This window comes from Talpa europaea (assembly GCF_964194135.1).
Source record: "Talpa europaea genome assembly, chromosome: 11".
Lineage (NCBI taxonomy): Eukaryota > Metazoa > Chordata > Mammalia > Eulipotyphla > Talpidae > Talpa > Talpa europaea.
The window spans coordinates 63,918,110-63,944,511 of NC_140078.1; the positions used below are offsets into that span (position 1 = coordinate 63,918,110).

The 26,402-nt window shown below is 45.2% G+C and overlaps 1 protein-coding gene across 1 annotated transcript in view; it reads left to right on the forward strand.

Annotated features, from left to right (window-relative positions):
* Window positions 1-291: 291 nt before the first annotated feature.
* Window positions 292-26,402, forward strand: part of FAM3D (FAM3 metabolism regulating signaling molecule D) — a gene marked incomplete at both ends in the record, with an annotated part of 49,238 nt that continues 23,127 nt past the window's right edge. The window contains one exon of the mRNA XM_084247749.1: window positions 292-346. Coding sequence (XP_084103875.1) covers window positions 292-346 — 55 coding nt within the window. The remainder of the gene's footprint in view (window positions 347-26,402) is intronic.

A 26,402-nucleotide genomic window follows, 5' to 3' on the forward strand; every position in this document is an offset into this window, starting at 1 on the left:
CTTGCCATCTGGAAACAGATGTTCATTCAGTAATATCTTTCTTTTACAGGTTTTTGAAAGACTCCCAATGACTCTTTCATTCTGGAATTCTTGCCACCCGGAGGCCCCTCCCACACTGATTAGGGCTAATGTACATGCTAATAAGATATTGCAGAAATGATGGAGTGCAACTACTTCCAAGACTGTCATAAAAGACATCACAGCATCCACATTGCTTTCTCGGATTCCTTGCTCTGGAAGAGGCCAGCTGTCATGTTGTGAGAATGTTGGTGCAGCCTTCTGAGAGGGCCCATGGAGGAATTTCGGGTTTTGGCCAACAGCCGGCATGAACGTGTCAGCCAAGTGAGTAAGAAACTTTGAAGTCAGGTCCTCCAGCCCCAAATCAAACCTCAGAGAACTGCAGTCTCATGTGGGGTCCTGACCCAGAATCACTTAACTCACTCCTGAATTCCTTATTGACAGACATTATGGAAGGTAATACATTTTATTCCTATTTTAAACTGCTAAGCTTGGGAGAAATATGTTGTGCAGTAATAGATAAATAATGCACGAAAGATATGTTATAATCCAAAGTGCACAGAAAAATAGAGATTTGAGGTGACAAATGTCAGGCTTTTCTGCCCTTCTGCCATCAGGACAGATGATGCATCCTTGTCCTGAATGCATGCCTGATGGTGGGCACCTGGAATAGGGTGTGGGCATAGGTAGATGGGATTCAGCTGAGCTAAGACTGCTTTTAAGGGCGGCGTCACGGGGACGCCAGCAGCAGCAGTAGAAGCCGAAGCAGAAGCCGAAAGAGAAGCCGAGAAGCAGCAGAACGAACTCCAGAGAGCTCAGATAGAGTGAAGACTTGCTGGGGGCTGGGAGGCCTGCCAGCCTCCCAGCCCCCCAGCCAGCACCCCTGCCTGCCATATGCCTGGTGAACCCCAATAAAAAACCTGCAAAACCACTGAGGACTCTGACTCCTCCTTTACCCAGTCTGCATGGGATCAGAAGACCTGCCCTGTGTCCAGTTCCTGCCTTTACAACTCTATTCAGAGTATGTCCTCTATCCTCAAGTTTTACTCCACTCCAGTAGATGTCTAGTAACTTAAGGGTCACCAAATCTTCAAGTAAATAATTTGTTAATCATTTTCTTTTTTTTTTTCTTAAAGATTTATTTATTTATTTATTTATACAAGCACTGGGTACAGTCAGTCAGAAGCGTGGGAGGGTGAGAGAATTCACCAGAGCCAGAGTGGGCAGCAGAACAGACTGACAAAGTACACTGCTGAGGGGAACAGCGGGCAGCAGGAGAGGCCTGTGCGCTATGTGGGATCCTCGCCGACAGCTGAGGATCCAACCAGCACTGCAGAGGCTGCGGGCAGCTTCGCAGTCCAGCACTCAACGGCAGCGCCACCGGGGAGGCCCGTTAATCATTTTCTTACAACATATTCACAACTTATGGGGATATATGGTGACTGCCAAGATCAAGGTTCTGGCAGATTCAGTGCGTGGTAGGCACCACTTCCTGGTTCACAGGTGGCCATCACCATGTCCTCTCATTACAGAGGGGGCGAGGGAACTCTCCGGGGCCTCTTCTATGAGGACTCTAATCACATTTATGAGGGTTCCACCCTCATGACTCAGTCACCTCCTAAGGGCCCCACCTCCAGATACTGTCACACTGGGCATTAGGAATTAATATTAGGGAAACACAACCATTTGCTCTGTGGAAAATCTCTCTTGAGACCTTGTGGTTCTGAACCAGAATGATCACAGCAAAGCTGCTCCTGAATTTCTGACTCCCCACAGAAACTGTGAAAAACAATAAATACGTATTGTATAAATTTTAAGCTGCTATGTTTGGGGGTGATCTGTTATACCGCAGTAGATACCACATTACCAAGGCTGACTTACCAGAAAAGCTGGTAATAAAGTTGTCAGTGTTGGGAGACCAATGAGCACAAGGACACATCATATCTCTTGCCTCACCTCCTGCCACCTCCTCATTGCAGGAAGCAGCTGGGCTGATTATAAAAAATGCCAATATTGAAATTGAAATTTGAGTATTACGGACCTGCTTGGGTGCCTGCTTTATATTATGCTCTCCAAATGATCAGATCCCAGAATGTACAATAAAATGAGTTTGCCTCGAGCACCTTGGACCCAAGGGGGTCCCTGAAATGGTAAGAAGCAGAGGGAGGAAGGGAGGTGCCGGGCTCAGCCACATACATGGGACTCTCCTGACCAAGTAGCACAAATGCTTAAAAGCTTCTTCAGCTGCACTCAGCCAAAAACGCCTGGCCTTTAAGGCCTCAATCCCTCAGTAAGATTGCAGCCTGTAATAAGAGCCACATGAAACCCTCACCTTGTCCAGATATTGCCAGCTCTCTCCTGCCTAGCTCTGTTTCAGTTCCAGGAACAAAGGTACAAGTTGGCACACAAGGCAGAAAGTGAAATCCTTGTGAAAACCTGGATAACCCCTAGCTCTGGTAAAGATGAATTGTGTGTGAAGAAAATGGACCCGGTAATGAAACACCATTTGGTAGAAATATATCTTGTAATGAAACCATGTGACTCTATACACAAGAATCCTCTCAAACATTTATTTTTAATGCTTATGTTTTTTTTAAGATTTATTTATTTATTGATACAAGTACTGGGTACAGTCAGAAGTGTGGGAGGGTGAGAGAATTCACCAGAGCCAGGGTGGGGAACAGAAAAGGCAGACTGACGAAATGCACTGCTGAGGGGAGCAGCGGGCACAGCAGGAGAGGTCTGCTGAGTCATGTGGGACCTCACTGGTGGCCGGGGATTGAATAGGCACTGCAGAGGCTGCGGGCAGCTTCGCAGCCCAGCGCTCAACCGCAGTGCCACCAGGGAAGGCCCTAATGCTTATGTTTTGTGAGTGATAAAAGGAGAACAGGAAGCAAGAGAATTTGCTTCCATTCATGGAAGCTGAACAGGAGGTGGGGATAATGATCTAAGCCACGGACCAGAGGCTGGAAGAGAAATCTCTACATCACCAGACATTGTATTTCATCCCATTCAGAGTCATTAAAAGATAATCCAACACACTTGTGAGTATTGACCTCATTCCTTGAGAGGGATTTCAAGAATTAGGATACACTGGCCTCCATACTCAAGAAGGGATGCCAGGCAGCCCAGGGCTGGGAGAATAAGATTTTAGGCAAGTGCTTTAAGTTCTCTATACTTATATCTATAAAATAGAAACTATGATCCTAGTAATTTCCTCTATACTGAGCATTAACCACACACCAGGCAGTAGGCTAAGTACAGTTTATCTAATCCCCCAAACACCAGTGGCTGATGAGAAAGTTAAACAACTTGTCCTGGATCCTGCTGCTAACCAACAGTCAAATTGGGTTTAGTCCAGTTCTCTCTGACCCCAAAATGTACACACCTAACCACCGAGCCACACTACCTCCTGCTGCATGGATTCAAAGTTGAATAATACCAGTGAAACTGCTGTGTGGACCCTAAAGTGATAATCAGATATCAGAGCTGATTGTGATTATTATTACTATTAGTAGAATTGTAAGGTCATCACTCCCAGCTGAAGCAGACGAGTGTTGGATACACACGCATTTAATGTATACATGATAAGAGGAAAAGTAAGCCAAACTGATGATTGATAAGTAGAAACTAAAGAAAAATACAGGGACTAAAGTTAAACAAAAAAGAGACAATAGCCACATTCATTCAATTAGGTCCTGTTTACCGATCTGTTGAGGTCTGAGCCACATTTACTGGTCCCTAAGAGATCCAGACTCAAAAGTGAGTGCTAATGAATTGTATACACAGAAGCCTTCTGATAGGGACAAAACCTCAGTCAATATTTGCCCTCAACAATATTTTTCATCAAGATATGGGGAGGCCTCCCTGGTGGCGCAAGGGTTAAGATATAACCGATGAAGCTGTCCACAGTCACTGCAGCACAAGTTCAATCCCCAGCCAGGGAGCAACCTACATGGCTCAGCAGACCTCTCCTGACTCACCCGCTGCTCCCCTCAGCAGTGTATTTCAGTCAGTCTGCCTGTTCTGTTCCCCACTCTGCCTCTGGTGAGTCCTCTCACCCCCAGCACCTCTGGCCTGTACCCCAGTTCTTGTATGCATAAATAAATAAATCTTTGGGAAAAAAAAAGATATGGAGACTTGGTTAAAATAAGAAGCTATTGTCCTTCAGGAGACTCCAAACAGGACCCAAGTCAATGAATTTATTTAGCTTTCTTTCTGGATTTATGTCAAAGTTGGCCTCTTGAAGCAGATTTCAAACATTATTCCAGGAGCCAAATGCCTATAGAGGGCCAAGAGTGAAGTCAGAGCATCGACAAGAACTAATGGAGCCAGCATAATGGATCTAATCCTTATCCCCTGAGCTGGTGACAAGGATCCTCCCCAAAGCTGCTGGACTTTGGCCCCAGAATCTCTTCAGAGCCCACACTCTTCCTAAGACAGAAGCGGAGACACGGGTTCCCCTTCCCCACAGATTCTGTCCTCTGATTCAAGTGCTAGAAAGATACTGCCCAGCCAACTCAGTGGGGAACAGAATTTCAGCAAAAGGGAAATCTGAAATATTCAAATCTTGAAATCATCTCTCAGAGTCACTGAATTCTATTAAATCCTCCAAAGCAGAGATCATTTCGTGCTTATATTTGCTCCCTCAGTGCCTAGCGGAGAGTCTGGCAGAGTAGAGGTAATGAAATGTTTTTGTAGTCCTAATTTATTCAGGAACGTCCACTCCATGGCCATGTCTCCGCAGAGTATGTTCAAATAAGAAATGTAGTCCAGAGAGGTTGCTGCAGGCTATGGGAAAGCTGGGGTGACGAGGCAAGCGTGTTTGGGGGTTATTAACTGACTCCTTTTTCAGGTTTTCTAAGAAACACAAATAAAAAGAGGAATTCTTCTAAATGTTTCTCTTAGAGACCGGAATAGCAGGAGAAGGTGGAATAGCAGGGCCTTGGCTGTGGAGGTACAGACTCAACTCCAAGGCCTCTGGGCAACAGATTATCAAGGGCTAGAGATCCAGGAAGACCTTCAGTCTGGTTTTAGTTCCTTTACCACCTTGCTCCCACCATTAAAGATAAAGAGTGTTTAAGTCGAAGTAATTTATATATCCCATTATATTAGTTTCAGGGGTACAACATGATGATTCCATATTTGTATATACTGTGAAGCATTCACCGCAATAAGTCTAGTTACGAGCTGTCACCACCATAGTTTCAAATATTTTTTTCTTATCATAGAACTTTGAAGATTTACTCTCTTAGCAACTTTCAATTATGCAACATTGTTATTAATTATTGTCACCAGGCTGTATATCGCAACCCCAAGAATAATTTTATAATTGAAGTTTGTGCCTTTTGACCCTCCCCACCCTTGCAACCATCAATCATTTCTCTATATCTATGAGCCCAGGATTTGTTTTCCCTTTTTTTTGTAGATTCCACAGCATTGAAATCATCCAGTATTTGTCTTTCTCTCTGACTTATTTCACTTAGCATAATGACCTCAAGTTTCATCCTTATTGTCAAAAGTGGCAATATTTCCTCCTTTTTAATGGCTGAATAATATCCCTGTGTTTGTGTTATATTTGTAAAGGTATTTCTGAATGTTCATTCTTTTCAAATTGCTTTCATTCCTTCTTCCTTGTCTGTGCTTACCAAAGCCACCTACCGGGCAATGGGCTTCATTTGTGGGGTTTAGGAGTCCCCATTAAACTCTCCACTGGAGGCCATTTTTGAGTAAGTGCACCAACACCGCCATTTTATCCTCTAGCCTCCCAAAGAGAGAACCTGCTTCAACCCGCAGTTCTGTAAGCACCCTCTCGCTGCTCACGGGCAAAGGTTGATTTTTTATGCTCACATGTGCACATTAAGAGGTTACCGATAAGGAAGATCTTTCTCAACAGCACCAGTCTGGCTTTCGGAAGCAGTGACTGGCATATGTTGTGGGGGTGAGGGAACCATACGTTTAAGCACTTTCGGAAACTCTAAGTGTGCTCTTCCTTTATCGTGCTACTGGGCAGCCATCCAATAATACCAGCTGCTCTCACGGAGATGTCTCTAAAACAGCTGGCTGGCTTGCTCGGAATGGGAGCAGCTGAGAGATAATGTGATTGCACATGAGAGATGTGGGTGAGGGGGTATTCTAAAGGGAACAGTGGGAACATTATATTAGGATGGTTTTGGAAAGGGCAAAGACAGTTAATAAAAGGTCACAGGAATCTAATATGGTTCTTGATAATGAGATTTAGAACTGAGGGTTCACATTGCAAACAGTGTCAAAATGCCAAAGCAAGGCGACCTCTTCCATTTACTAGCAAATAAGATGAGTTGAACACCTGCTGAGCATTGGTCCCTGTGCCATGTGTTATGACAACTGAGAGACATAAGGGAGAGAGACTGTTTGGTGGTGTCTTCCATCAGATAGCGCAATTAAACCCCAGCTCCTCCATTCACTAGCTGTGTGTCTTTTGGGGTATTGTCAAAAGTCTCTGTACCTGTTCCCCTACCTGAGAAATAAAGCTTTCCTCATAGGTTGTAGGAATTTAGCAAGATAGTATATCACAAAGGGCATAGCATTGTACATTGTCAGTGCTTAAAAAGTAGATGTGATTAATTTTAGTAAATTAATTTTTAACAAGGTCTGAGGTAGACTCTGGTTTTGCTGAACTTTCTTTCAAAAGAAAGAAAGACAGTGTGCATGTGAGAGAAGCAGGGAGAACTCTTAGATGAGGAGACATAGGTAAAATTTACAAAATCCATTCCACTAAAAGGTGCTTAAGGAGAAAGTGACCCTCAACTTAAATTTTCACACTCAGGTTAATGAGTGTGGAAGGATCAATGAGAAATGGAAAGATGAGAGAAATGTCCACAAATAAAAATTTACCAGAAGTGGATAAAGTGATTTAAGAAACAATAAGAATTAATAATGATTATTAACTGTCATATGTCATGGAAGCCAAGACACACCAATATTTCATGTGCCACAAAGAAAGAACAAAAGCCACTAATTGAACAAGGAGTTTTCTTAATAGCAACTGTATGAGGCAGCCCAATTTCAGATATGCTCAAGGGTAAAAGAATGCACATGTGAGAATCAGTGAAGTATGGTATTTTCCATACTCTACAATAATGATGATGCATTTTTCAAGCATTTTTAAAGCATTGAATCCCCACAATTAAATTGGCATAATGGAACCCATTTGGCAGATGAAAACTAAGTTTAATCATTTGTCTAAGGTCCTGTAGCCCATAAATGCTAGAAGTGGCAATCAGATTTGGAACTAGCTGACAAAAAAACCCAAGAGTTTATCCACCATTCTACACATGAAACATAAAACCCAGAGCAGTTGAGTGAGAGGGACAGAGAGAGTACCATGAACTAGATCAAACCCCAGAGAGCCCTGAAGGTCAGGGTAAGTAAGCAGTGGTCGTCTGCTCCAGAACCATCTACTGAGCCATGTTATATGGCAGGCACTGAGATGAGCATGGAATAAAAGCCAGAGGGTTCCTGCCTTCAGAGAGCTCATGGCCAAGCAAGGGATCAGCAGTCTGTGGGACATTCAGAGGGAGGGGTGCCACGTTGACAGTGTATACGAAGGAAGAAATCTAGACCCTGTACCCAAAGACTGGGGAGGGCATTCTGAAAGAAGTGACTATTCAAGGGGACCCAATAGGTCAGACGAGAAGGGTGTGGCACCAAGGAGTGCTGCTCACCAAGCGTCTGATGTTCTCCGCTACATTACCCAACCTTCCTTTCAGTTAGCAAGGGACCATGTGACCAATTCTGGTCAACAGAGACTGAGAGAAAGTGGCCCATGACATTTGCCCTCTGAGTCAGTTAAGAGCAAGGTGCCTCCTTTATCATCTTAGTCTTTGTGCCAGTGACCTTGGAGGTCCTCCAAGGTCACTTGTCCGGGTGGAGAAAGACCACCTGACCCACACTGCACTTTGGAGGAGTAAGACAGAAACTGTAGTGTGAAAAGTGACTGAAAACTGAGTCCTATTTTATTATCACCACACAATCTACCTGATCCTGATTAATCCAATAGGAAAGACTGTCCTGTATAGGAAAAGCAGAAAGTGCAAAGGCAAGGAAACATGGGAACCCAGAGAAATCAAATACTTTCTCTGGCTAGAGCAAGAACACCAGGGGTTGGAGGCATGAGATGAAGCTGGAGAAATAGGGGTGCCCTCTGGGCTATAGGCTATGTAGAAAAATTTAGTTTGCTTTGTGTTAGAGAATGGATTAGAGGGGAGGTAGGCCAGGTAATAGATGCTGGATACACAATGTTCTTAGAACGGCAATGAGCATAAATATAAATATTTATTATGTGAGAAATATTATATTATGTGAGAAATATCACCATGTAGTACCCAAGTTGGGACAAGAGAGAAAGATGGTCCAAGTTGCTTCTAAGGTCTTGAACTTGAGACACTAGGTAATGGTGGTATGCCCACCACCAGTAGGGCAATCCAAAGAGAAATTCATGGTGGCGAGGGGTGTTGATGGCGCTCACTTGTGGCACATTTTTGCAGCTGAGTTTATAAAAGATCATCATCTTGGGGAATTTGTGGAGCAGGGCTTGGTGGGGGAAATCCAGGAGCTCGTCTCTGCCTATTCCAGGCTGCCATTCTTCCTGCTTTTTTCCATTTGCAATCGGTTCAGTTAGACACGATCTCTAAATTAAGGCTTCTAATGACAGCCCAGGTTTTCCTAAATGTTTTATAAGACCAATTAATTGCACTAATTTATCTATCAGCTTTTTCTGAAATGAGTTTCCAAGACATAATTAGACAATTGTCGTTAAACCTGTGCAACAACTCCCTGAGAATAGAAGCAATGAAATAGTGTTTTCCTTTGTGGCTGCCACCTCAGGTAGCTGTGGGAAAATATAAAGAAACAGAGGTCTAGAGTTGATGGGGAAGGAAAGGAACTCTCGCTGGCCCGCAGGCACCACCTGGTGAATGGCTCCCAAAAGAGGAAACTTCTGAGGCCTCATGGAAGTGTCTGGAGACTGGCTTCAAGATCTGATTAATAACTACTAAGGATTCTTATGAGCTGGTTGATAGCCTGAACTCGGCCATGGTGAGAGTATTTACAGCATGGGAATCAGCAGATGCTACCAATCAAGGCTCTTCTTTTTTTTTTTTTAATATCTCTTACATCACGTGTGTTCCCTGTAAAATTCCCACCCCAATTCACCCACTTTTTGTGGAAGGAGAGGGGAGCCTTCTTTCCCAACACACCACGGTTTATACCAAAAAACGGTTGCAGGGATGTGGAGGTTGAAAGCCAACCCAGTAGCTGGCTCCACCAGTGAGAAGGGGGTCTCTGTGGTCTTTGGTGGAGGATTATGGGTGCTTTGGTGGTAGGGATGTTGTGGTAACGTTCCTCTGAAGAGGTGCGAACCATATGCCTAAATTACATAGTGTTTTACACCAATGTTACTTCAATGTTACTTAAAATAAAGTTACATAAATAACTGAAGCAATATACACTAAACTGTGTCATGTTTGTAGCCATTACATCTGCTTTTGGGTTTTGGATTTTTTTTTAACTATTTGATATTTTGTTTGTATTTTATCTGATTCAGTAAAGAAGTGATCATTGATAATCACACAAAGTTCTGACACCATCATTGTTTCACTTTCATCTTACTTATTAAAGTAATTGAAAATAGGCCTCCCTGGCGGCACAGTGGTTGAGTGCTGGGTTGCGAAGCTGCCCTCAGCCTCTGCAGCACCGGTTTGTTCCCCGGCCCCCAGCGAGGGTCCCACATGGCGCGCAGACCTCTCCTGCCACCCACTGCTCCCCTCGGCAGTGTACTTCGTCAGTTTGCCTGTTCTGTTTCCCGCTCTGGCTCTGGTGAATTTATCTCACCCTCCCGCGCTTCTGACTGTACCCAGTGCTTGTATAAATAAATAAATAAATCTTTAAAAAAAATTAAAGTAATTGAAAATACCAACCAAGTTCACGACAAAACTACACTTGCTCACTCAATGACCTGAAAGACTTCTTTGCTGAAGCAGAATGTAATCAAGCATGTGTGCATTAGTTTAATCTTGTTAAATCTTGTTTGAATTGCAACCATAAGTTGGCTAATACAAGAAGTCCTCAAAAAGGATTGAAAGTATTCTGAAAGCCAAAGTCTTTTGCATACAGAACTTAGAAAAAAGAGCTTATTTTATCATTATTTAAATAATAAGTATGTTAGATACATATCTTTATACCAGTAAACTATAATAATCTTATTTGTAATTAGGTGTGCACACTCTTTTTTCTGGAGAGCTGGTTGTAACATTTACCAGCTTACCCCTCATGGACACAGATGTCTCAGCAAGTTCAGAGTAGGCATCAGAGTGAATGTGCACAAATTCCTGAGGGAACATCAGGAGAGACTTGGCCTCGAACCAGAGGGGTATGTGGTCAGGACTCTGACTCAGATTGCTGCTCTCAACTAGGTCAGGGACAGTGTGGATGGTTCTACTGGCCAAGGTCAGACACCCAACCTGGATCTAATACAGCTTGATAAGGAATAAAATTTATGGAAAGTAGGTCAATCAAGGAGTTCCCTATGCTGTTCCCTGTCTGAGTTCTGGTTCCAGAACCTTCCACAGCAAGGGAGATGAGGTCACATTGTTACAGGGCAGGGAGAAGGGCACCCCAGACCCTGCAAACCTGCATGCTCTAAATAGGTTCTGCTATCTGCTGCATCAACACAAAACATGGGAAGGAACTTTAATACAATTAGGAAACAATACAGGAAAGGCAAAGAAAGTACCCAAAGTTACCCATCCCCTTGTGGGTAAAAGTCCACCCAAGCAGGAGTGGCCCAGAGCAAGATCCCAAAGCCTGCCACAAGTCTAAAGCATCTTCCAGTGGGAATGCACAGAAAAGGATCAGAAACAACCAGACAAATCTGGAAGTGTTACAGGGCAGCCCTGATGCAAAATGGGTTGCCTGACTGTGGATCCTCGCCCGTGTGCTTAAAAGGGCTTATTAATACTCCACTGCAGGCACACACAAAAGGTTAATAAAAGGTTTATTCACAAGGGAAGGGCAAATGAGGAAATGTACAACTCAGGGAGAAAAGTGGGAGATAAAGTCTTAAATGCGTCCTACCCGATCCGCCGATCTGGAATCCCCAATGGCGCTCTGAGAGCTGGCCACGAGCCACCAGCCGTGAAGCCAGGAAGCAAGCGAGAGACACCCCCAAGGCCCACGTGTCTGGTTTTTATCCCAAACCTGGCTGCTTAACTCCACACTCAGGTCCCTGCCACCTTCCCTTTGGTGGTGATAGGATTTGTCTTTCCCAATGTCTTGATGGCTTTGGTCTGGGGTGGGGGTGGAGTCCACAAAGCCTGCATGGAATTAGCTCAGGACATCCTTTCCCCCTAACAGAAGGAAAAGAGCAAAATCAAAATCAAGACAAAAACCACCATTGTTGCCTCCCCTCGGGCCTCTCACCCACATCTGTTTCAGCCAGTCCATGACCAAAAGGCAAGTGCAGTTTCTTCACGCATCTCTCAGCTCATGTGCCTCCTCCAGGTCTCCTTCTGGCTCTCCATCCTGCTTCCTCCTTCCTCAGTCTCCTCTGCAGCTTCTTCTCTCCCTGCTCAGCAACACCCTCCTTTTTGGGTGGGGCAGGGGACCTGGAACCTCCCCCTTTCCTGGGGACCACCCTGTTAAAACATCTCCCGAGGGAGCAAGTCCTCAGCATCCATCAGGGCTCCTTCAAAGGAGAGGACCCAGCAGTCCTGGGGTTCACAAAGTGTATCAGTTGGCTGGGAGGATGCATTCTGCTCTGAGGCAGGCTCCTGCTGTGAGCTTTATCTGCATCTTTCACTTAATCCTGGGGCTAAGAGAGATTTGCTCAAGCAAATTCACACTGCAGGTGAGTGCTGGAGCCAGGATTTGAACCAGGTAGAAGGACCACAGGCACACTAAATCTCTGTGGGAAACTAGCTCTTTCTCAGCCTAGTAAAGACAAAGCCTGACAAGCAAGGTAGGAGGACATACGGCCTCATCCACATAAAGCCCATCACAATGGCAGCAACCGTGGCAGTAATGATGACGAAGCAGCTGTAAGAATGGAGAGCAAAACTCTCCATTTCATTTCGTATGAATTTCAGATTTCTTTGCTGAGAGATTGTGTCCTCTGACTAACAGGAAACAAATTTTCATTCTTTTCACAAACTTTTATTGTGTTTTTACTAAATTCTAGAGATGGGAATTACAGAAGAAAAAAAAGAAACAAGACACAGGAAGAAATAAATGGCGGAGCCCCTAAGATGGCCTCCAGCCCATGCTGTGTTAGGAAGCAGACCTATTTTTTCCTTTTCATTGTATTCACCTGTCCCAACTGGTATAAATCCTTGCTGGTGCTCTGTTGAGTGGATAAATGCCCTAAGGGTCATGCCTGAGCACTGCCTCCTTGGCAAAAGAGGCCTGGAGACAAAATATCCTGAGGGCTGCCCTCCCTCAGGCCTGCCTTGGGAAAAGATGGCCAACCCCCCTCCCTACTGGGCCACCCACTCAGAGCCCAACCTCTGGGAGGGAAACTTCCAGTCACCCACCCTATGCTCTGACTCTCTAAATGGCTGCTTTCCTCTCTCCAGAGAAACCAGACCCCCTGACAGGAGGACAGATTCAAGTCAGCACAACTGCCTGGAAGCTGGGAGGGATGAGCCCTCCCTGTTGGAACTAAAGGACAATAGGTATATGAGCCACAAAAAACTATGAACTGGTCGTGAGAGCCAGCTGCTTAATCCCCACACCTTCCAGTCTCCCTGCCCTGCCTGAATGCTCCCACAGCCTAGAAAAGCAGGTTGGCCCCCAGGTAGCATGCCAATCATTTCTCCTTGTTATCAAACTGCTCCAAAGCAGGCATCCATCCAAGAAGGATTCCACAGCCGTGGAGAGGGGCGCTCGGCTGAAAGCAAAGTCTGGAAATGGGAAGATTACATAGAGTATTGACAATGAATACTGATTATTGTGATGACTGATGATATCAGTTAACAGTGATAGATGTTAACTGTAAAAATGTGGGGAGAAAAGAGGTCCATCGGCCTCCCTGGTGGTTCAAGGGGTTAAGACGCAACCTATGAAGCTATTCGCAGCCACTGCAGCACGAGTTCAATCCCAGGCCAGGGAGCAACCCACATGGCGCAGCAGATCTCTCCTGCCTCACCCACTGTTCCCCTCAGCAGTGTATTTCGGTCCTTCTGCATGTTCTGTTCCCTGCTCTGTCTCTGGTGAATCCTCTCACCTCCCACACCTCTGGCCTGTACCCCAGTTCTTGTATGCATAAATAAATAAATCTTTAAAAAAAAAAGAAAAGAAAGAAAAGCAGTGCCCACTTCCAAGAGTCACGCTATTGGTGCTCTGCAAATTTTCTTGCTGTCTGTCATCCATGTGTGTCTATTACTTACATTATTTTAATTGGAATCATTCACAGAAAAGTATTTAGAAATCTGTGACTGTGGTAAGAAAAGGAGAAGCCAGATCCTGTTACTGCCACATAGCTAAGGCCCTCCCCGCCCCTATTTTCTGGCAACCTGGAGGGCTGAGGGGAGCTCCGGAATTGTGGTTGCTACTGAAGTCGAATTATGATTGATACTGAAGTTCCCATCACTCTGACAAGTGGAGATTTGGAATGAGATTTAACTTGATTTAGAAAAATAAAGGAATATGACATTTCTTATAACCATGGTTTGGAGTAAGATTCATACCAGCTGAATGAATGGGTAGATTGATGGATGGGTGCTTGGATAACAAGCAAAAAAAAAAAAAAAAGAGAGAGAGAGAGAAACAGACAGGAACAGAAAGGAAAAGGGAAAGGGAGTTATAGAACAGAGAGACACATATAGATGCTCATATGTGCATAGAAAATTCTAGAAGAATACTTAGAAATTGTGAACAGCTGTTCCATCTTGGAGAGTGGATAAAAGTGGGCATTTAAATGGTTATTTCATACAGCTCTGCACTGTTCTGAATATTTTAGCATAAACAGCATTACTTTTATAATTCTCAAAACAGTTTGAAGTGATTTTCCCACTTCAATTATTATAAATATGTTAGGTTACATGGCAAAGGAGAATTAGACTGCAGATGGAATTGAGGTTGCTAATCAGCTGACCTTAAAATAGGGAAATTATCCTGGATTATCCAAGTAGGCCCAATGTAATCACAAGGGTCCTTAAAAGTAGAAGAGAGGAACAGAACAGAGTCAGAGAGAGAGACGATAGAAGAAGTGTCTTAAAGATGCAACATTGCTCTCTTTGAAGATGGAAGAAGGAACCACAGCTGAGATATAGCTCCTCTCCAGAAACTGAGACAGGGTAGGAAACATTTTCCCTTGGTGCCTCCAGAAGGTATGTAGCCTGAGACACCTTGATTTTAGCTCACTGAGATCCGTGTCAGACTTCTGACCTCATTCAGCCAACCTATCCATCCCCCACCCAGAGCAACAGACGCCCACTGTGGGCAGTTTGGCCTAGCTGGCGGCAAATCCTCCAAGCAGACGAGATTTTGCCAGCTCTAACCCTGGCATCGATGGAAAGACTTCCATTCTCACTGCTTGTTGCGATTGTTCAAGGGAACAGCAGTGGCACTAAAAGAATGGAAGAATGAATTATTAATGCTTGTGAGAGAAATATCTAACGCTATTAGTATTCTATCGTTAGCTGTGTCTCTCAAGCCAAGGCACTGATTTTATTACTAAGCAGATCAAGGCACAAAGCACACATGGTCACATTGGATTTGGTCGATTAACGAGGGTAAGGAAAACCGTAAATTGTTGGTAGTTTATTGATGGCACCACTTGGCATAGTAATGCTTTGTGTCTTTCTCCCTTGGCCTCAGCACACACCTGGCTTCCTTTTGTTACCAAGGCCCATGCTTGCTATGGGAAATGCTGCTGATTTGATGCTCAGGTGAGTACAGAGAAATCCCTATGAAGGTCCTGGGCCAGTTTCTTCTCAAAGATTAGAACTAGAAAAATTGGTGTGTTCGGCATTCATTTCATTTGTAAGCTAACTCTTCCATCTTTGGACACCCAGAAAGGCAAATATAGCCTATCAAACACACACAGTTGTTTGCCCCCCGGTACACACATATGCACACACACTACTGGCACCCAAGAAACACACATATTCATGTGCTTCCACACACTTAGACACACATGTGCTCCCCACACACAGTACTCTGCTGGGCCATGTTGTCTCAGACCTGCCAGGGGTACGTTCTGCTCCTCTGGGCTTTTCTCTGAATGAAGCATTCTAATTCAGAAACTACCCCAGCTCTGGGGAAATAATCTTCAGATTATTTTTTCTGCCTGCCAGGAACACCAAGCAATGATCAATTTTTAAAGAACCCATCATTTTAGGGAATGCTGGGGCCCCTGGGTGTTCTGAAGCCCCAGGGAAGGAATTGCTTAATATTCTGGAGCCCTCACCCCTGCCTCCACAGCTGTCAAAGAAGGTGTGTGTGTGTCTGTGTGTGTGTCTGTGTGTGTGTCCATCCCTTCTCAACTGCTTGCTAGCTGTGTCACCACAGTCAAGTTAACCTTCCTGTGCCTCAGTTTCCTCATCTGTAACTTATAGGTAAAAATAACACTTCCTGGGGGGATTATGTCAGGATATGTTTAGATAAGCTTGTACCTTGTGTAAGGGAGTACCAGGCAGACAGTAAACACTGCATAATGTGATGCTGATATTTTTAGTTCTATACTTATCTAATCTCCTGGCTTTTCAAACACACACACTTTGAAAAGGCAGTGCTCCAAATCCAGTCTTCTATTCAGGGGAATCTTTCCCCAAAGTTTTGAACAACTTCGATATCCCTTTTCTCACTTTTGCTTCATAAAGGCTTGTGGGGTAGTGTAAATAGAAAGACTCAGATTTTCCTACTTTTGTCTTGGAAAAAACCTGTTGTCCCTACCGTATTTCTTTTCTATATGTCTCCTTTACTTTCACATGGAACACTTCATTTCTGACACTTCTGATCACCAAAAATGTGGGATTTTCTCAACACCAAGCTAGTCTCTGCAACACCAGCTGGGTGCCCTATACTCTTACTCAGTCCTGCCTCTATCTAATTGCAGATCACATCCAAGCCCACAGCACTCAGTCCCACAAGACTGCTACATACACACACACACACATTTTCAGAGGTCATTTGCAAGCCTAGGTTGTCACCTGTGCTTCATACCAACTCGTTATAGATCAGAGGTTCCAACAATCTCCTCAATGGGTTTGATTAATTTACTGATCAGCTCACAAAACTCAAGGAAACACGTACTTACATTTACTAGGATATGATAAAGGGTATAAAGATGGAAGAGAGGCATAGGGTGAAACATGTGGGAAGGGGTACAGGATTTCCGTGCTGTTCTAGGGTGCCACAATCCCAGCTCCTTCACATGTTCACCAACCCAGGAGTTCTCCAAACCCAGTAATAGTGGGATTTTCGTGGAGGCTCTATCAGATAGGCATGATAGATCATTAGCTACATTTTCAGTCCTTCCCCCTTCTCAAGAAAATGGAATGGGTGGTGGTTTAAAAATTCTAAGCTTGGGCCTCCCTGGTGGCTCAAAGGGCTAAGCACCACACTATGACGCAATCCGCAGCCTCTGCACCACAAGTTCGATCCCCGACTGGCCAGGGAGCAACACACATGGCACAGCAGACCTCTCCTGTCCAACCGGCTGCTCCCTCCGCAGTGTACTTCAGTCAATCTGCCTGTTCCGCTCCCCACTCTGTCTCTGGTGAGTCCTCTCACCCCCTGCATCTCTGGCCTGTACCCCAGCTCTTGTATGCATAAATAAATAAATCTTAAAAAAAAAATTCTAAGCTTCTAATCACAGATTGGTCTTTCTGATGATCAGCCCCTTTCTAGGGCCCCACCTCATTAGGACAAAAGACACTTTTATCACCCAGGAAAAGTACAAGGGTTTCAGGAGGGCTGAGCCAGTCAGAAACCAAGGTCAAAGACCAAATATTACAATAAGAGATGCACGTAGTTCCCTTATCACACTCAGGAAATTACAAGGGTTTCAGGAACTCTGTGCCAGGAGCCAGGGTCAGAGATCTATATATACATATGAATATATATATGTAGAGAGAGAGGTTTTTATCATATTTATCATAAACCACAATACTACTGAGAGGAAGGTTGGAATTATTGGTCCCATAAAAAAAAAAAAGGAGAAAATAAAGCTGCACAAAGATCACAAAATGTGCCTCCAAAGAGTGTATTTATAACCTCCCACATACACACACAATTGAAATGCCCAGCAGCTATGGGGGTTAAGTTAGGATGGTACGATGTTATTGTGAATAATCATTAAAAAATCACATCTACAATATTTCATTGATGAGAGGAAATGCTTAAGTTATTATTAAAAAGAGAAAAGTACAAAGCTGGATGCACAGGAAAGTTCTAGAACACAGTCAGAGGAGGAAATTGGCCAAGATATTAACAGCATTTCCCAAAGAAGGTCACACCTTCCTGATTTTTTTCCTTTACACTGTTTGATGCTTTCCAAAATTTCCATGATGGGACTGTCTTGTTTTTATACAATTAATTAAGAAAAGTAAGTTTATTGAGCTGCAATTACTCCTCTGAGTACATGCAGCTGGTGTCAGCAACAAACGGCATGGTGACCAGTCCCACCTCCTCGTGCTGTAAAGTCAACCTTTGGCACCAACACCACCAAAGAAAATGAATCAACTGTCAAACACCAACAATTATGCTTTCCAGACCTCCTGCCAAACCGCACTTAACACTGACTGGCAAGCTCTTTCAAAGCAGTCATCTCAGACAGAAGGATTCCTAGTTCCTTTTACAGCAAAGTTGATTTCAAAGATAATATTACACCAATAAGAAGTGATTATCATCACAGCCAGAGTTCATTGAGTCTACTATGGCTAGACCCTCCACATACTCTCCTACTTTATTTACACAACCGTCCTCACTAACAGGGATTATCCCACTTCATAGAAGAGGAAATTGCACCTTAAAAGGGGAAGTTTACTTGACAACAGGACCCAGCAGTGAGGAGACACCTGTCTGAGCCCAGGCCTGTATGCTCTACCTGAGTGGAGGGCAGGGCAGTGGGGTATATGGGAAGCAGCATCAATACTGACACCCAGTTGGTTCCTCGCTGAGTGAATACTGGGGAGAATGCCCCCTTGGAGGCCTGCTCAGGCCGATGCTTCAGTGAGCACTTTGCCAGTGGAAGGAAAATGAAGGAAAGATTTCATGATGGTAATTAACTTCTCCAAGATATAAAGTCCTTGGAGAGACTTCCCTGAGTCTTCTGTTCTTTCTGGGGCTGTCAGGATGATGCCTAAGACCAAGATGGGGAAAAACGGGTGGAAAATGGAGCTGGGGGGAAACCCAGGGTCACATGACTTCTCAGTGTAGAGTGGGGGCTACAGTATCTGTCCCTGGTCCAGTGCTGCAGGATGGACCAATGCAGAAATGAACTAACACTCATTCATTCATTCACTCATCCATTCATTCAGCAAACATTTATTGAACCCCTGTTGATCACCAACAAGAGAATAAGATTCATACCTGAGCCTCAAGGGAAAGGCACTGCTTACAAAACATGCCAACATCAGAATTAGGCTACAGGTGAAGGGTCATTTGCAGTTTGGGGCTCTGGGAGAGTACCACTAGTGGTCTGTGTTGTCTTGCCATACCTTTACCAGATGGTGAATGCAGATTTCTCCCTCAGTTCAAGTAGCTACAGCACTAAAGGAAATGTAAGCCTTTGGCAATCTAGTGCAGCAACCTTATCCCCACCCCCACATCTCTAGCCCACAGCCTATGGGCTGGGTTCTAGGACCCCCAACCTGAACTGACTCTTAAGCTACAGTTATCCTGATTAGTGATAATGTTACAGGGCAGCCCCGATACAAAACAGGTTGCCTGACTGTGGGTCCTCACCCAAGCGCGTAAAAGGACTTATTAATACTCCACTGCAGGCACACACAAAAGGTTAATAAAAGGTTTATTTACAAGGGAAAGGCAAATGAGGAAATGTACAACTCAGGGAGAAAAGTGGGAGATAAAGTCTTAAATGCATCCTACCCCATCCGCCAATCTGGAATCCCCAATGGCTCTCTGAGAGCTGGCCGCGAGCCACCAGCCATGAAGCCAGGAGGCGAGCGAGAGAGACCCCAAGGCCCACGTGTTTGGTTTTTATCCCAAACCTGGCTGCTTAACTCCACACTCAGGTCCCTGCCACCTTCCCTTTGGTGGTGATGGGATTTGTCTTTCCCAGTGTCCTAATGGCTTTGGTCTGGAGTGGGGGTGGGGTCCACAAAGCCTGCATGGGATTAGCTCAGGACATCCTTTCCCCCTAACAATAACATGTCAACCAATACAACAGAAAGCACAGCATTCAACACCAATGCCCTAGGTGATCCGATTCTAACACAAGACCTTCACAGCAGAACTGGGAAGAAAAGCAGTGTGTTTTAATCCATAGAAATCATCTCAGAGAATCAAACAGAATGAGGAGGTATAGGAATTCACTTCAATCTACAAATCAAAACAAAGCCCTCTGGTACAGTGACTTCACGGATGTCTTTGGGGACTTGACTAAAATGGCAACTAAAAGCAAACAAATGGGACTACACCAAATTAAAATGCTTTGCACAGTGAAAGAAACTATCATTAAAACCAAAAGATACCTACTTAATGGGAGAAAATATTTGCAAATCATATATTCGACAAGAGATTAATATACAAAATTTATAAAGAACTCCTATAATACAATAAGAAAACAAATAATCCATTCAAAAACATGGACAGAAGAGCTAAATAGACACTTATTGAAGAAAACATACAAATGGCCAACAGGCACATGAAAAAGTGTTTATCACTATTTACCATCAGGGAAATACAAATCAAAACCACAATGAGATATCATCTCACACTTATGAGAATGGCCTATATCAAAAAATCCTCACAGGACCCTCCCTGTTGGCGCAAGGGGTTAAGACACAACCTATGGAGCTGTCCACAGCCTCTGCAGCTTGAGTTCCATCCGCTGGGGAGTGGCCCACATGGCGCAGCAGACCTCTCCTGACTCGCCCGCTGCTCCCCTCAGCAGTATACTTCGGTCAGTCTGCCTGTTCTGTTCCCCACTCTGTCTCTGGTGAATCTACTCACCCCTCACAACTCTGGCCTGTACCCCAGTTTTTGTATGCTTGAATAAATCTTTAAAAAAAAAAATCCTGACAGAGGTGTTGGTGAGACTGTGGAGAAAAAGGAACACTCCCACATTATCAGTGTTAAGTAGACTGGTCCGGCCTCTATGGTAAACAATATGGAGGTGTCTCAAAACATTAAAAATGGATCCACCATATCATCCAGCAATCCCTCTGTTAGGTATCTACACAAAGAATACAAAAACACTCATTCCAAGGGATATATACAATCCTATGTTCTTTGCAGCACTTGATAGAGTCAAATTTTGCCACTTTCTGGGCCTCCCTGGTGGCACAGGGGTTAAGACGCAACCTATGAAGCAATCTGCAGCCACTGCAGCACAAGTTTGATTCCCGGCTGGCCGGCCAGGGAGAAACCCACATGGTGGGACAGACCTCTCCTGACTCGCCCGCTGCTCCCCTCAGCAGTGTACTTTGGTCTGTCTGTTCTGTTCCCTGCTCTGTCTCTGGTGATTCCTCTCACCCGCCCTCCCATCTCTGGCCTGTACCCCAATTCTTGTATAAAAATAAATAACTCTTTAAAAAAAAAATTGCCACTTCCTCTCTGCTGCCCCATCCTACCTACAGTTGATCCATGTCCCTCCAGCATTCCCCACTTTAACTAAGAACCTCAGAACAGGTGATTATCACCTTCATTAACTCATTCTTCAGGTTTCACCTCATCCCTTGGGGCCCCAGGAGGTTGTCAGCTGAGGGCTGTTTTAAGGTGTGGTGTGTTTTAATTTTTTTTTCCAGGTGAATGTTGTGTTTCATTCCTGATTAAGTTGTTCAAGTCTCCCCACTCTGATGCCTCCACCCTACCCCCCAGCCAAGGCCAGGAAAACTCTTTGAGGAAGAGATAATCACTTGGAAAGACTTTGGACTCATTTCCTCCCAGGTGAGTATTTAATTCCGTCCTTCCTGGTGAGATTGTTTAATAGGCCAGGGAGAGAGTAAGTCACACCTCCTCAGAGGAGGCCCCAGGCGCACAGGAGGAGGAGCTGGCCCACCCACGGTTCCCATAAGCACTTGGTTTCTCCTTTACTGCTTCTAGAGGATGCATCTGGGAGGCACCAAGCCCTCAGAGAACCAGGAGGCTGGATTCTCTTAACAGCGGATGGAGGGTAGTAGTTGACGGGCTCACAGACCCACGGAGCCAACTGAGCCATCTTATCTTCTCCACGGAAGCAGGAGGAGGGAGCCCTGAGTCTTCAGGTATGTTTCTACTAGAATGGAAAAGGTTATAACTCTAGGCCCATATTATTAAGAGAAAGGAAAATAATGGTGGAGAGGATAGAAAATAGGAGTGAAGAGCCTGAGAGAGAAGGAGGAAAGGAAGAGAAGAAGGAAACCATGTCATCAAAATTGTTTCTGCGATCAAACTGAGGAAAGCAAGTAGATTTCAGCTGAGAAGCCAAGTCTGACCAGTTCATAGTCAACCATGATACAGATTTGGAGGCTGTGCTGAGGCACAGTGCAAAGGTAGGCCATGAGTGATTTGTTATGTCCACCACGGGCATGAAATGGGCTTTTTCACACTGCAGGCTTTTTCTAAACCACAGAGTCCCCTTGATATTTATTCATTCACCCATTCATCTGTTCATTCAAAAAACATTTTGAGCTATGATCCACACAAACATATAAAAAAAATGAGTGAAAAGGGAAGGAATGTTCTTTGACCTCAAATCTCACTTTGCCGTGAAAATAATGATTTGAAAAATTACAAGGAAAGCGCATGGTCTTCAGAGATTTTCTAGCTGTGTCATGTCAGCTAGTTCCTTTCTTTTACTGAACCTCAATTTTCTCATCTGTAAAATGAGAGTCACTGTCTGCATATCCCTTATAAATCCTTATAGCACTTACTGCCTAGGCAGCCATGATAATCATTGCAAAAATATGTAACATAGCACCTATCTCATGCCAAGCTCAGTGTTAAGTGCTGTCTATATAATAACACACCTGATTCATATCACTTATCCGAGGAAGGTACTGTTAGCACTCTCATTTTGCAGATAAGAACCAAGACACTGAGGTTAAACAACATCTCTGGGCAGTCTCACACAGACCTGATCGTGGCTACAGAAATATCCTAGTCTTGTGCATTGTGCCTGCGTCCCGAGCTCTCTGTCACCCCACTAGTGACGCCTAGCGCCTATCTCCTCCATGCCTCCACTCAAGCACAGAGGCCTGAGCTCCATGCTTTTACTTTTCTCCCAGGGACTCCTGTACTTTGCAGATCCCACTGACTTCATTGGGGTGGCAGCCATCTTGGTTCATCAGAGTTCATGACCCAGCTGCTTCTGATGGAAAGGGAAAGACTAATCCACTGAGTCTAAAGTGCCTTTCCTCATGCTTGTCCTACTGAGGTGATTCAGAGGGACCAACAGCAGGTTGACATGGCTCAAGGGATGAACTCAGATGCTCCAGGCAGCCCTACCAGGATCCAGTTAATCCACTCTAGTGACACAGACAGGTACTGAGCAGAGAAATTCTGGTGGTACAAACTTGTCGCTTGGAATAAAGTACCCCAAAATGCCCAGAAAGCTGAGGTCACCCCATTCCCTGGAATGCTGGAGGGGAGGGGTTAAATGTTTGGCCAGAAAACTTCCACCTTTCTCCTGTTGCTCTGTCTGAGTCTGGAGGAGTTCATTCCTCATCAGTCCCCACATGTCTCTCATCCTAGAGGGATCTCTGCCTCCTGGGAGGGAGAATGGAGAGTTACAAGGGCCTCCCCAAGGAAGAGAGCAAGGGGACCTACTTAATTACAACTGTCATAGAGTACTTCCTCCAGCTGTCTGTGCCTGTTGTATCTTGCATTTAATCTTCACTAAATGAGGGGTTGTGATGGCCATGCGCAGAATGGGAAATTGTGGTTGAGAAGACTGTGTCCACAGTCCATGGCAAAGCCCAGATGAGTGAGGCTCCAAAGGCCCCACTCTTACCCCTGATGCTATGCAGACTGGCAATTCTCTTGCCAAAGAAGGACTATTTGAACCTGAAGGTGTAAATATAGCCACAGCTGAGTCTATTAAGGCCCCGAGCAAGGCACCTTCAGATGATGATCCAGTCAGGTGACCTGGGAGGAAGGTTGCCTGAAAGCCCACATGACAGAGAACACACAGCTGAGCCCTGCACAGGATGTGGGGGGAACACCCGGGAGGAGGGCACTGGCTGGAGAGCGGGGAGGAGGGACAAAACCTTAGAAACTCTGTGTTTTCCCATGAAAACCTTCCTCCTCCATCTCCTAGGTAGGCTGCAACTCAACAAAGGGAGCACCAGGGCTCGAGTGCACCTTGGGCTAAGAGGTGGTCCAAGTTCCAGCCCAGGGCCAATATAGTGCCCCTCCCATTTTTATTTTTTTTTTTAAAGATTTATGCATGTGAGAACTGGGGTACAGGCCAGAGGTGTGGTGGGTGAGAGGATTCACCAGAGACAGAGTGGGGAGCAGAACAGGCAGACTGACTGAAATACACTGCTGAGGGGAGCAGTGGGCAAGTCAGGAGAGGTCTGCTGCGCCATGTGGGTTGCTTCCTGGCTGGCTGGGGATCGTACTGCAGTGGCTGCAGACAGCTCCAGAGGACAGCTCCTGAGGACAGCTCCCTTGTGCCACCAGGGAGGCCTCTCCCTCCCATTTTTATAAATAAAGTTTTTATCAGCACACAGCCACATTCATGCACTTACAGTGGTCTATGGCTACTGATTACCACAATGGTGGAGCTGAGTAGTTATGACAGAACACAAAGCCCATTAAGCCCCCAAATATTTCCTTTTTGGTCCTTGACAGGAAATTGCCAAGCCTTAATCTAGAAAGAAGCAAAGTAGTTAAGAATAGGGGCTCCTAGGTCTGTCTTGCCTGGATCTGTCTCTGAAATCCTTTCTTCCTCTGACTCTTACCAGTGTGAGGCCTGAGCAACTCTGTGCCTCAGTTTCCCCAAGTTCCTCATTAAGCTGTTGCTGATTAAATTGTTCAAGAAGATTCTTGGAAAACATCTAGTGCACAACTCTTATCTCGTTCTAGGAAATAGCCCAGGAACATCAAGAGTCAAAACCCTGCTCCTCTTCCTAACTCCTTCCAACTCCTGCTCTGCATGACCCAATAATTCTATCATTGGCCAGAACTGGAAAACCATTAAGATCAATAAAATTAAAATAGGACATAATGAAAATAATGGGCTTATTTCCTTCTGAAATAAATGTCACTGGAACAGATTGTTCGAGTCACAAGCCTTTTTGTTTATGGATTGATTCGCTATTTATCGCCCTCTGTATCAGTGACATAATCAATAATTGCCTATAAATACCAAGGGTTATGAGAAAGACCATTTCGAGAATGAAAGGCAGCCTCTGGTTACTTTGATTACCTTACACAGGACTGAGCCATGGCAATCAAGGTTCAGTGTGGTCTTGGGTGTTGAGTAGAAATTCAGAGCAAGGGATTATCAGGTCTGGTGGAGTTACATGCATCCCCTGGTTCCAAGTGGGCACTTAACAGCGCCCTGACCCACAGGGTGTGTACACAAGTGTTGTGTGTGCACACGAGGGTTCATGTGCAAGTGCCATGCCAACGTGTCTGTCACTGTCAGTCTCTTAGATTTTCTGCTGCTGCTTCATTCTGTTTGTCTTTCTACCTCAGTCTTCTCTCCCTGAGTCTGTGTTCCTTGGAACTGTCACTCCCTATATTATTTCTGCACACACCAAAAAGAGGAAGCAGAGATCCAGAGAGGTGTGTCTCAAAACACACTAGTCAGTGCAGCCCAGGTCTGCCTGGTCCCAAAGTCTATCCTCTTTCCTAACATCCCAGGCTTGTCATTGCCTGATCTTTCCAGGCCAAGACCACCCGCACTGCCCCTGCAGTTCAGCCTTTGTGTCTGCATCTTCTGGTGGGACTTGTCTGCAATGGGAGGTGACAGGTTGCAGTTGCTGAGAAAGGGACTTCAGCAGCTCCAGACGGCAAACTTAGCGTTATAAGGGAGAAAAGAGCTCGGTTTCCATAGATCCATCTCAGGAAAAGCCCTGACTGGTCCTGTTGAGACCATACACGCCTCCTGAAGCAAGCATAAGGAAGCCTAGTGCTCTGACAGGCCAGCCCCTTTTGACAAGCTGGGGTTCTCTGATGTTCTTCCCCCATCCAGGACCATGGGTGGGCCAGGAAAGCCTTCCCAGAGGAAGTCACTTCCTCTGAGGTCACAGACCTGAAAGATGAGTAGGCTTCCCAGGTGGAGAGGCAGGGCAATGTTGCTCAGACAGAGGGACTAGCAATGCAAAGGCCCAAGGAGCCTCACAGCATGTCTTACTTGGAGCCACACCCCCCATGCCTAGCACAAAACCTCCCTTCCTATGGTGCTCAGAGAGGGCTTCAGGAATGAAATCTGCAATTGACTGTGTAGCCTTAGACAAGTCATTTGTCTTCTCTGATCCTCAGCTTCCCTCTCTAGCTGGTGATTTATCATCCTAACTTAGGATATGCAAGAATCCAGTTCATTCAGTACCCAGAAACTCAAGTTCTCCCTTTGTGCCCAGCATTCATTGCACTAGGCCTGCAGGAGATAAAGCCCGTGTGAGGCGGGTTGGGGTGGAGAGCACCCTCAAGGTTTATGCCCTTGACAGCCAGAAGTCAGAAAGGGCGTGGGGAAGGACAAAAGGAGAGGTTCCTGTTGAGGGTGTGACCATGGACTCCCAGGTGAGGGAGTCAGGTCAGAGAGTCGGCAGGTGCTCAGCAATTCCTGCCTTCCCATCCCTCAAGCCCCCACCGGCATTTCCACCCTCCCACCCCGCCTGCCTTAGGAATATATGCTACCCTGGGGCCACCGTGTCTGTGTTCCAGGTGGTAGAACTGTTGTAGAGCAACCCTGATACAAAACGGGGTGCCTGACTGTGGGTCCTCACCCGCGCGCTTAAAAGGACTTATCAATGCTCTACTGCAGGCACACGCGAAAGGTTAATAAAAGGTTTATTTATAAGGGAAGGGCAAATGAGGAAATGTACAACTCAGGGAGAAAAGTGGGAGACAAAGTTTTAAAAGCGTCCCACCCGATCCGCCGATCAGGAATCCCCAATGGCACTCTGAGAGCTGGCCGCCAGCCAGGAGCCGTGAAGCCAGGAGGGGAGCGATAGCGAGCCCCCCAAGGCCCACGTGTTTGGTTTTTATACCCAACCTGGCTGCCCAAC